General features: G+C 44.1%; 1 protein-coding gene across 8 annotated transcripts in view; it reads left to right on the top strand.

The window, feature by feature from the left end:
- The window catches only part of LOC139535357 (receptor-type tyrosine-protein phosphatase T), a 504,254-nt gene that overhangs the window by 428,400 nt on the left and 63,217 nt on the right, over nt 1–12,637 (top strand). For all 8 annotated transcript variants that reach the window (XM_071334697.1, XM_071334695.1, XM_071334698.1 and 5 more), the window contains one exon: nt 3,127–3,214. In XM_071334697.1, the coding sequence (XP_071190798.1) occupies nt 3,127–3,214 (88 nt within the window). The remainder of the gene's footprint in view (nt 1–3,126; nt 3,215–12,637) is intronic.

Genomic DNA, 12,637 nt, shown 5'->3' with positions numbered 1-12,637 from the left:
ACCAAATAGCTACCAGGACTATCTGCATTGAACCTCTTTGAACTAACCTTTTTAACTCATCATATACGCTTCTGCCATGGTTTACTATCTGTCACTTTATTCCTAGTTGTATGTACATACAGTTGAAATCGGAAGTTCACAAGTCCTGACATTTAATCCTAGTCCTGACATTTAATCCTAGTAAATTCCCTGTTTTAGGTCAGTTAGGATCACCACTTTATTTAATAATGTGAAATGTCAGAATAATAGTTGAGAGAATGATTTATTTCAGCTTTTATTTCTTTCATCACATTCCCAGTGGGTCAGAAGTTTACACACACTCAGTTAGTATTTGATAGCATTGCCTTTAAATTGTTTAACTTCCACAAGCTTCCCACAATAAGTTGGGTGAATTTGGCCCATTCCTCCTGACAGAGCTGATGTAACTGAGTCAGGTTTGTAGGCATCCTTGCTCGCACACACTTTTTCAGTTCTGCCCGCAAATTTTCTACAGGATTGAGGTCAGGGCTTTGTGATGGCCACTCCAATACCTTGACTTTGTTGTCCTGAAGCCATTTTGCCACAACTTTGGAAGTATGCTTGGGGTCATTGTCCATCTGGAAGACCCATTTACAACCAAGCTTTAACTTCCTGACTGATGTCTTGAGATGTTGCTTCAATATATCCACATAATTTTCCTCCCTCATGATGTCATCTATTTTGTGAAGTGCACCAGTCCCTCCTGCAGCAAAGCACCCCCAAAACATGATGCTGCCACCCCCATGCTTCACGGTTGGGATCGTGTTCTTCGGCTTGCAAGCCTCCCCCTTTTTCCTCCATACATAACATAACGATGGTCATTATGGCCAAACAGTTCTATTTTTGTTTCATCAGACCAGAGGACATTTCTCCAAAAAGTATGATCTTTGTCCCCATGTGCAGTTGCAAACCGTAGTCTGGCTTTTTAATGGTGGTTTTGGAACAGTGGCTTCTTCCTTGCTGAGCGGCCTTTCAGGTTATGTCGATATAGGACTCGTTTTACTGTGGATATAGATACTTTTGTACCTGTTTCCTCCAGCATCTTCACAAGGTCCTTTGCTGTTGTTCTGGGATTGATTTGCACTTTTCACACCAAAGTACATTAATCTCTAGGAAACAGAACGCGTCTCCTGCCTGAGTGGTATGACGGCTGCGTGGTGGTCCCATGGTGTTTACTTACGTACTATTGTTTGTACAGATGAACGTGGTACCTTCAGGCGTTTGGAAATTGCTCCCAAGTATGAACCAGGCTTTTTTCAAAAGAAAAGGTCTACCTTTTATTTCTGAGGTCTTGGCTGATTTCTTTTGATTTTCCCATTATGTCAAGCAAAGAAGCACTGAGTTTGAAGGTAGGCCTTGAAATACATCCACAGGTACACCTCCAATTGACTCAAATGATGTCAATTAGCCTATCAGAAGCTTCTAAAGTCATGACATAATTTTCTGGAATTTTCCAAGCTGTTTAAAGGCACAGTCAACTTAGTGTATGTAAACTTCTGACCCACTGGAACTGTGATACAGTGAATTATAAGTGAAATAATCTGTCTGTAAACAATTGTTGGAAAAATGACTTTTGTCATGCACAAAGTAGATGTCCTAACCGACTTGCCAAAACTATAGTTTGTTAACAAGAAATTTGTGGAGTGGTTGAAAAACGAGTTTTAATGACTCCAACCTATGTGTATGTAAACTTCCGACTTCAATGGTATCTACCTCAATTACCTTGTACCTTGGTCTGAGAGTCCCAAGCGGGCTGTCATGTGTCTTTTACTGATGAGTGGCTTCCTTCTCTCCACTCTACCATAAAGGCCTGATTGGTGGAGTGCTGCGGAGATGGTTGTCCTTCTTGAAGGTTTTTTTCTTGAAGGTTTTCCCATCTCCACAGAAGAATTCTGGAGCTCTGTCAGAGTGACCATTGGGTTCTTGGTCACCTCCCTGATCATGGCCCTTTTCTCCCCGATTGTTCAGTTTGGCCGGGCGGCTAGCTCTCGGAAGAGCCTTTGGTGGTTCCAAAGGTCTTCCATTTAAGAATGATGGAGGCCACTGTGTTCTTGGTTACCTTCAATGCTGCAGATATTTTTTGGCACCCTTCCCCAGATCTGTGCCTCAACATAATCCTGTCTCGGAGCTCTACGGCCAATTCCCTAGACCTCATGGCTTTGTCTTTGCTCTGCCATGCACTGTCAACTGTGTGACCTTATATAGACAGTTTTGTGTCTTTCCAAATCATGTCCAATCAATTTAATTTACCACAGGTGGACTCCAATCAAGTTGTAGAAACATCTCAATGATGATCAATGGAAACAGGATGCACCTGACCTCAATTTCGAGTCTCATAGCAAAGGGTCTAAATACTTCTGTAAATAAGGTATCTGTTTTTTTATAATACATTTGCAAAAAATTCTAAAACCTATTTTCGCTTTGTCATTATGTGGGTATTGTGTGTAGATTGATGAGGGAAAAAAATATTTAAGCAATTTAGAATAATACTGTAAAGTAACAAAATGTGGAAAAAGTCAAGGGGTCTGAGTACTTTCTGAATGCACTGTGTTCCATTCCAGCCATTACAATGAGCCTGTCTTCCTACAGCTTCTCCCACCAGTCTCTTATGATATACTGATATGGCTAGTCATGAGGTATTCAATATACAGTATATGGTTAGCAGGCGAGTCCTAACAGGGTCCATTAGTGAAAAGTGAACAATACATGATGAGCAAGACTCTTTTCATCGACAAGTTCTTTGAGTCAACAAATCAAAACATTTCAAACAGAGAGAGTTTGTGGCTGGAGGAATGGCGCCTTTCAAGTAGCATTGACTTTCTGTTTTTTAACACGTAAAACTTTCATCTTGTTGTGCTACAATTCACTGTATCATAACAAAGTTATGTCAGTGATCATTGTTTTAGATTTTACAACCCTTTTGCTTACTGGTTCCTCCAATGTTAGCGGTTTTATACTATAGAATGGTTTTACTGTATGTTCTCAAATAAGTTGTTATTTTGACAGCAAGGTTGTTATTTTCACTGTGTGCGTGCGCGCGTGTGTGTGCAGGTGTGTGTACACACTCTGGCCTGCAGCAGTGTTTGATAGTGTGTGATGTGATTTCAGGGTCTGACGGAAGGACAGGCGGCCCCATGGGAGACTGCCAAGAAGGATGAGAACCGCAACAAGAACCGATATGGCAACATCATCGCTTGTGAGTACTGAAGTGACACTGATACTGAGCTAGACAAGGGTATTTGGTGTATTTGCTCAAGCCTTTTCAGAGCTCAGGAGTCTCCTGTTCTCATGGTAGACTTCCTTGACCTGAGGCCGCCTTTGACATCCCCAGACTGGAGGGTATGTGTGTTGAGGGCATCTCATAGGCACCAAAACCACACTTAGCAAAGTTGGCTACATCACCCTCACCATTGATTGACACCATTGTCTCTCCCTCCACACGCAACCTTTCCCCCATTCTGGACTCCACCCTATCCTTTGACCACCACATCCGACAAACTGTTACATTTTTTTATTATTCCACCTCTGCAATACTGTCAAAGTCAGGTCCTCCTTCTCCCGTCCTGCCGCTGAAGCTCTCATCCACGCATTCATCACCTCCCGTCTGGACTACTGCAACTCACTACTTTCCGGCACCAACGCAAGCTCCCTCCATAAGCTCCTAACGACTTCTCACCCACACTAAGTCCTGGCATCACATCACCCCCGCCCTCTGTGAACTCCACTGTCTCCTTGTCTCTGTGAACTCCACTGTCTCCTTTTTTATATATATTTTTGTATTTATCTAACCTTTATTTAAACTCGGCAAGTCAGTTAATAACAAATTCTTATTTACAATGAGGGCCTACCTTCTGATCCTCCTTCTGACCTACAAAGCCCTTCACCACCTTCACCCTTACCTCTCCAGCCTTCTTCTCCCCTACCAACCCACACGCTCACGCCGTTCCACAACAGCATGCCACCATGCCGTACCCAAGTCCAAGCTCCAGAGCTTCAGCGACAGGGCCTTCTCCAGGGTTACTCCGAGGCTCTGGAACTCCCTCCTTCCGGCCATCTGTGAATCTGAGTCCATCACCATCTTTCAGTCCCTCCTAAAGCCCCACCTCTTCACCTTGGCCAACCCCTAAGCTCCCCTGACTCTCTCCCACACACACACACACAACACCTGCTCGCTCACTCATACGCTGACACATTACACTCTTTTCCCTTCTTTATAATAACTTTATTCGTATTGTGCTTTTCAATACGAATAACAAACTGCTTCACATCCTAAAATAATTAAATCAAATAAAAGTATGAACAAAAACGAGTGGAAGGAGGAATACAACATTTTTAAAAAGATACCTAATTCAAATCATGCATTCAAATCATATTTTTATTGTAAGTGTATCTTCAGCAGGCACATACAAATATGCACTGAATCTGCATGCCTGATGTCCTCTGGCAGACTATTCCAAAGTCTAGTAGCAAATGGCAAGTCTCCTTCCATTTAGTCCTGGAATAGTCAACAGTGCCAGAGGATCTTAGGCTGCGTCCTGGCTCTTAAGGATATAAAATATCTAAGATATAGGATGGGGCTAAACCAAGCCTAGCCTTAAACGTGATTATTACAAATGTTTAATTTATTCTAAAAGTGACTGGTAGCCAGTGCAGAGAAGCTGAAATAGTTGTACATGGTTACATTTCCTGGTGCCTGTGAAAAGCCAAGCATTTTGAACTAATTGTAAACGATGGAGTGATTTCTGACTGAGATAGGTATACAAAGAGTTACAGTAATCTAGGTGTGAGGAAATAAAAGCATCTATACATTTCTTCAGATCAGGGACTGAGATAAAAGACTTGACTTCAACTTTATTTCTTAGATGATAAAAGCAAGACTGGACAACCTTTTTTACACGCAGCTCGAGGTTTAGGTCAAGGTCAAAGACAACACCAAGGATTCTGTCTGTAGGCTTTGCATTTGTTAACAAATGACCAAGCTTATCTACAATCTGAATTCTAGCAAGGTGAGGGGAAAAAAATACAACATCCTCTGATCTCTTTCTTATTAAGCTGGAGAAATTTGTCAGACATCTAATATTTGATGTCAGCAAGACACTAGTGAAGGGTAGCTACACTAGATTGGTCACTGGGTCTGATTGGTAAATAGAAAGGGAAAGGGTGATACCTAGTTAGTTGTACAAGTGAATGCCTTCAACTGAAACGTGTCTTCCGCATTTAACCCAACCCCTCTGAATCAGAGAGGTGCGGGGGCCTGCCTTTATCGACATCCACGTCTTCGGCACCTGGGGAACAGTGGGTTAACTGCTCAGGGGTAGAACGACAGATGTTTACCTTGTCAGCTCCGTGTCATCCGCATAGCAGTGACACTGTGTGTTATGATTGCGGATGATGTCACCAAGGGGTAGCATACACAGGGAAAAATATGATCGGGCCCAGAATTGACCCCCGAGGGACACCATAGTGAATAGTGAATAGGTGCTGGGGACGATACTAACCACTCATGCTCACTGAGAAATGTCTGCCACATAAATATGACCTGAACAAGCCAGAGATTCCCACCCACCTCTCCAGCTAGTCAACAAGGATAATATGATCAATAGTGTCAAACTGAGATCCCCCAAAAACTAGAATCGAGCATTCAAAGGCATTGATAACCAACAGAAGGTCATTACTGACTTTCAACAAAGAGTTTTCCGTGCTGTGAAGTGAGTATGAACAACTTTAAATAAGTTGCTCATAGACAAATAAGCCAACAATTGCTTGAAAACCACTTTTTCTAAAGTCTTGGATAAAAAAAAAAAGGAATCTTAGAGATCTATAATTATTCAGTGAGGAGGGGTCTACGTTGAGTTTTTTAAGGACAGATTGGACCAGACCAGTTTTAAAGTAGGCTGTTCAGGGAATTATTTACAATAGACAGGAAGTGTGGGCCAACAGTAGGCATAACATATTTCAGTAGTCTAGTAGGGACCACATCCAAGGGGCAGGAGGAGTTCTTCACGTGAGCAATAGTATCAAGGAGGGACTAAAATGATATTTGCTGAAAGGAGCAAAAGGAAGTACTAGACAGTCTCAGAGTAGTTACCTCAAGTCCCTCCTGACCAGAAATGCTAGTATGGTGCCAGCTACTGTCATTCTGAGATCGAATAATTTCTATATTTTCTGTAAATAATTGTAAAAACAGTTAGCAGAGATCAGGGGATGCGAGCCTGTCACTGTTAAGCGTGGGGCACTAGCAACATGCTCAATTGTCTCAAACTGAATTTTCGAGTTGTGGGAATCCTCAGAGATCAGGGTAGAGAAGTGATTTACTCTTGCGTTTTTAACAGTAACATTGACATTTCTCATCAGATCCTTCATTATCTCATAAAAGCCTAGTGGTTAGAGCATTGGGCCAGTAACCGAAAGGTTGCTGGATCGAATCCCTGAGCTGACAAGGTAAAAATCTGTCATTCTGTCCCCGAACAAGGCAGTTAACCCACTGTTCCTCTGTAGGCCGACATTGTAAATAAGAATTTGTTCTTATCTGACTTGCCTAGTTAAATAAAGGTTCAAATCAAAAAGTTTGCAGGTCTTCCATTTACGTTTAACCTTTCTAAGTTCCATTTTTAAAGCACACGTGTGGTAATTTAACCAGGTTGAGACACTGACAGACAATTTATTACTGGTTTTAACTGGTGCCACAGAGTCTAAAGTAGCCTGACATATATAATTTAAACTATTCACCAAATCTTTGTTGTGAAAACAACTAACAGGATCAGTGGTGCGGGATAGAAATGTAACGGAATTCCTCCTCCTCTTCATTCGAAGAGGAAGAGTAGTGATTCGACCAAAATGCAGCGTGGTTATGTGACATAATGATTTATTAAACAAGACGAAGACGAAACGAAATACACTTGATAAACTACAAAACAAATAAACGATGTAGACAGACCTGGACACGAACTTACATATAACGTGAAGAACGCATGAAACAGGAACAGACTAGATAAACCGAACGAACAAACGAAACAGTCCCGTGTGGTGCAAACAAACACAGACACAGGAGACAACCACCCACAAACAAACAGTGTGAAAACACCTACCTTAATATGGCTCTCAATCAGAGGAAATGAAAACCACCTGCCTCTAATTGAGAGCCATATCAGGTCACCCTTAAACCAACATAGAAACAGAAAACATAGACTGCCCACCCAAACTCACGTCCTGACCAGCTAACACATACACAAACTAACAGAAAACAGGTCAGGAACGTGACATAACCCCCCCCCCCCCCCTCAAGGTGCGTACTCCGAACGCACCACCAAAAGTCTAGGGGAGGGTCTGGGTGGGCATCTGACCACGGTGGTGGCTCAGGCTCTGGGCGAGGTCCCCACCCCACCATAGTCAATCCCAGCTTACGTCTCCCCCTTAGAATGACCACCCTCATCTTACACCCACTTAATTTTAATGGTAACCTTAATATAAGGGGCAGCACCGGGACAAGGGGCAGCACCGGGATAAGGTAGCTCAGGACAGAGATATAGCACAGGACAGAGAGGTAGGTCAGGATAGAGAGGTAGCTCAGGATAGAGGGGCAACTCCGGACTGAAGGGCAGCTCCGGACAGAGAGACAGCTCTGGACTGAGGGGCAGTTCTGGATAAATGGCCGCTCTGGGCTGAGGGGCAGCTCATGACTGGCTGACGGCTCTGGACGCTCATGGCTGGCTGACGGCTCTGGACGCTCATGGCTGGCTGACGGCTCTGGACGCTCATGGCTGGCTGACGGCTCTGGACGCTCATGGCTGGCTGACGGCTCTGGACGCTCATGGCTGGCTGACGGCTCTGGGGAGACGGATGGCTCAGACGGCGCTGGGGAGACGGATGGCTCAGACGGCGCTGGGGAGACGGATGGCTCAGACGGCGCTGGGGAGACGGATGGCTCAGACGGCGCTGGGGAGACGGATGGCTCAGACGGCGCTGGGGAGACGGATGGCTCAGACGGCGCTGGGGAGACGGATGGCTCAGACGGCGCTGGGGAGACGGATGGCTCAGACGGCGCTGCGGAGACGGATGGCTCAGATGGCGCTGCGGAGACGGATGGCTCTGGCTGATCCTGTCTGGCGGAAGGCTTTGGCTGCTCCTGTCTGGCGGAAGGCTCTAGCGGCTCCTGTCTGGCGGAAGGCTCTAGCGGCTCCTGTCTGGCGGAAGGCTCTGTAGGCTCATGGCAGACGGGCGGCTTTGCAGGCTCATGGCAGACGGGCGGCTTTGAAGGCTCAATACAGACGGGCAGTTCATGCGCCGTTGGGCAGACGGCAGACTCTGGCCGGCTGAGACGCACTGTAGGCCTGGTACGTGGTGCCGGAACTGGAGGCACCGGACTGGAGACACGCACTTCAAGCCTAGTGCGGGGAGCAGGGACAGGGCACACTGACCTCTCGAAGCGCACTATAGGCCTGGTGCGTGGTATAGGCACTGGTGGTACTGGGCTGGGGCGGGGAGGTAGCGCCGGAAATACCGGACCGTGCAGGCGTACTGGCTCCCTTGAGCACCGAGCCTGCCCAACCTTACCTGGTTGAATACTCCCCGTCGCCCGACCAGTGCGGGGAGGTGGAATAACCCGCACCGGGCTATGTAGGCGAACCGGGGACACCATGCGTAAGGCTGGTGCCATGTAAGCCGGCCCGAGGAGACGCACTGGAGACCAGACGCGTTGAGCTGGCCTCATGACACCTGGCTCAATGCCCAATCTAGCCCTACCAGTGCGGGGAGGTGGAATAACCCGCACCGGGCTATGCACACGTACAGGAGACACCGTGCGCTCTACTGCGTAACACGGTGTCTGCCCGTACTCCCGCTCTCCACGGTTAGCCTGGGAAGTGGGCGCAGGTCTCCTACCTGCCCTTGGCCCACCACCTCTTAGCCCCCCCCAAGAAATTTTTGGGTAGTACTCACGGGCTTTTCGGGCTTCCGTGCTAGACGCGTCCCCTCATAACGCCGGTTCCTCTCTCCGGTTTCCTCCGCTCTCCGAGCTGCCTCCAGCTGTTCCCATGGGAGGCGATCCTTACCAGCCAGAATCTCCTCCCATGTGTAGCAACCCTTACCGTCCAAAATATCCTCCCATGTCCATTCCTCCTTCTTGCGCTGTCCCTTCCTCCCGTTACACCGCTGCTTGATCTTTTGTTGGTGGGTGATTCTGTAACGGAATTCCTCCTCCTCTTCATTCGAAGAGGAAGAGTAGTGATTCGACCAAAATGCAGCGTGGTTATGTGACATAATGATTTATTAAACAAGACGAAGACGAAACGAAATACACTTGATAAACTACAAAACAAATAAACGATGTAGACAGACCTGGACACGAACTTACATATAACGTGAAGAACGCATGAAACAGGAACAGACTAGATAAACCGAACGAACAAACGAAACAGTCCCGTGTGGTGCAAACAAACACAGACACAGGAGACAACCACCCACAAACAAACAGTGTGAAAACACCTACCTTAATATGGCTCTCAATCAGAGGAAATGAAAACCACCTGCCTCTAATTGAGAGCCATATCAGGTCACCCTTAAACCAACATAGAAACAGAAAACATAGACTGCCCACCCAAACTCACGTCCTGACCAGCTAACACATACACAAACTAACAGAAAACAGGTCAGGAACGTGACAAGAAAAGCATTTGTAAATCTACTAGCAGTTGTGGAGACGATGATGCGAGAGCGAAGTGGGGACAGACACCTTTTTAGGAGGAGGAGAAAGCATTTTAAAAAACAGTGAAGACGGTCAGAGACGCACATCAATAGTTTCCAAGTTATTACTATTCAGACCATACAACAGTACGAGATCAAGAGTATGGCCTTTGTTGTGTGTGGGCCCTGTGGCATGTAGCACAAAGTGAAAAGGATTCTAACAGGTTAAGAAACTCCCCTGCTAATGCATAGCTTGGGCAACCCACAGATCTCCAAGAATAATAACCCCTCGGCGTAACCAAAGACAGCAGAGAATTCTGCAATGAAAAATAGTAAGTTTAGGAGGGCTCTACACTAAAATATACAAGATGGGCTGTTTCTTGTTCAAGCAAAAGATATGGCTCTCAAATTAGGAAAATGTGACACATGACATAGGGCAACATATACATTTGTCTCTATGAATGATGGCTATCCCACCACCACTGTAGATAAGAAAAGTGGAGGGGTAGTTTCATTTAGAGAACTAAAATCCTCAGGTTTAAGCCAAGTCTTAGTTGGCATGAAAATATCAATGCCTTTGTAAATAATAAAATCATTGCATAAGAACAACTTATTATTTAGAGATCAATGAACAACTTATTATTTAGAGATGATGACAAGGTATTGGGGGGTTATTGGGGGGAGTTAGAAGGGAAATAAATTAGGTTACTTACAGTAGCCCTAACCTGCAGTCAAATAACCAAATCGCCCTCTAGTGGCCTCATGGGTGGAGTGTTATTAATATTTTTCCTAATGAATAAACCTTCTGTCAAAAAAACAGCCGAAAATCTGGTGTTTCAATGTCAAACAGTTTTGTTATATTTCAGTGCTCTGCAATGTATATAATGTGTAATATTGGGATGCGAACTCAAACTTGCATACATTTAAACTCTATATCTGACATGGTAAAGGTGTCTTCTTATTTAAGCCCTTAACCATGTGTGTGAGGTGTATACTTTTGTTTCAAAGTGGATTTGTTTAAGACAACCAAAAAACACTCTGTCTGACCCTGATTTAGCCCACTGCAGTAAAATGTTAACCATACTACGGGACATAAAATGCTCTCCATGTCCCCTGTTGCTAATTATGACAGGGAGGACTGGAGCACTACCAGACCCAAATAAATTCGAGAACCCCTGCGGTTAGTGTGATTCTCATCTCTCTTAAAAAGTGCTGGTTGCTCCCACTTCAAATCAAAATTGTCACAAAATGAGACATTCCTGTTGTTGGCAAGTTTCTTCAGGTACGTGTTTAGGGCAACAAGGCGGCTGAAACGTTTTGCACCCCTTTGAAAGCACGGGAAGGGGCCAGAAATAATTCTATTCCCTGTAATAGCAAAAATACTTTTGTAGTCCTTCCTCCGTTCCTCAGATTGCATAACGCGGAGGTCGTTAAAACCTATGACATCTGCAATTTGCCTGGGTTACCGCCAGGTCCTGCTGTTGCCGCAGCTGAGCTAGCAACCGGATACTCTCTTCCCAAAGCTGCTTGATGGTAATACATTTAGGCCAGACAAACTCATGTCCATTGATCAGTTTCACCTTTTCTCCCTCCTCTTGTGTGGAGATCATGTCGCACCTAGCGCATTTGTGTCCAGACATGGATAGAAGCACCATTGGGCTTGCAATGCTAGCCTGCTCGATTAGCATGATGACTAGAAGCTAACAATTCGCTAAGCTTTTATTTTTAATTGTTTTTATTATTATTAATCCATCTTCTTCTGAGGACACATACTGTAGCAAAGGGTCTGAATACTTATAAACATAAGGTATTTCTCTTTTTAAATTTTAATACATTTGCTAACATTTCTAAAATCCTGTTTTTGCTTTGTCATTATTGGATATTGTGTGTAGATTGATGAGGACTTACATATTTTTTGAATAAGGCTCTAACGTAACAACATGTGGAAAAAGTGAAGGGGTCTGAATACTTTCCGAATGCACTGTGTAGCCTAATAAGCAACTCATTTTAAAACACTGAGAAATATAGAAATTTCATCACCCTCCCCTGGACTAGATCAAAAATACTAAACCCTCCCCTTGACTGAAATTGAAAAGGCATGACCCTACTCCATGTTCCTGCAGGTAACCATTATGTAAATATCAATCCGTCCCTAACCCTTACCTTAATTTAAGTTTTTCAGTAGAGAACTTAATCAAACAACTAAGTTGATCAACTATGACGTCAATATTGAATATGTTTTATTGCCACATACACCATATAGGGGCAGTGAAATGTGGTGTTTTACATGGTTAAAGGGTCTTCTGTTATTAAAGCAGGCTATTGATTGGGCAGGCTAGGTTAGCTAGCTAATGTTTAACCACATAAAAATGATCAGTATCTTTGGTTTAACCAAGAGCATTGTAGCTAGCTTGCTATTTTAATGAGGGGTTAGTAGAGAAGGAAGACCAGCATTAGTTGGAAAGTGTGGCAGAGGAGGGAGAGGCAGGGTGAGGAGAACAGACAGGAAAGGCTCTCACTGTGAAAAAAAAAGCTAAAGTAAATAATTCTCTCTACTATTATTCTGAAATTTCACATTCTTAAAATAAAGTGGTGATCCTAACTGACCTAAGACAGGGAATTTTTACTAGGATTAAATGTGAGGAATTGTGAAAAACTGAGTTTAAATGTGTTTGGCTAAGGCGTATGTAAACTTCCGACTTCAACTGTATCTGTTTTGGTTTTTACCACTTTTCTGCTACATACACTGTACCAGTCAAAAGTTTGGACACACCTACTCATTCAACTGTTTTTCTTTATTTTTACTATTTTCAACATTGTAGAATAATAGTGAAGACATCAAAACAATTAAATAACACATATAGAATCATGTAGTAACCAAAAAAGTGGGTACTGTACATATATTTTGAGCTAAAAATGAAAATCTTTCCTACGAGTA

Source organism: Salvelinus alpinus, chromosome 12 (assembly GCF_045679555.1).
Source record: "Salvelinus alpinus chromosome 12, SLU_Salpinus.1, whole genome shotgun sequence".
Classification (NCBI taxonomy): domain Eukaryota; kingdom Metazoa; phylum Chordata; class Actinopteri; order Salmoniformes; family Salmonidae; genus Salvelinus; species Salvelinus alpinus.
This window is presented reverse-complemented; position numbering and strand designations above follow the sequence as displayed.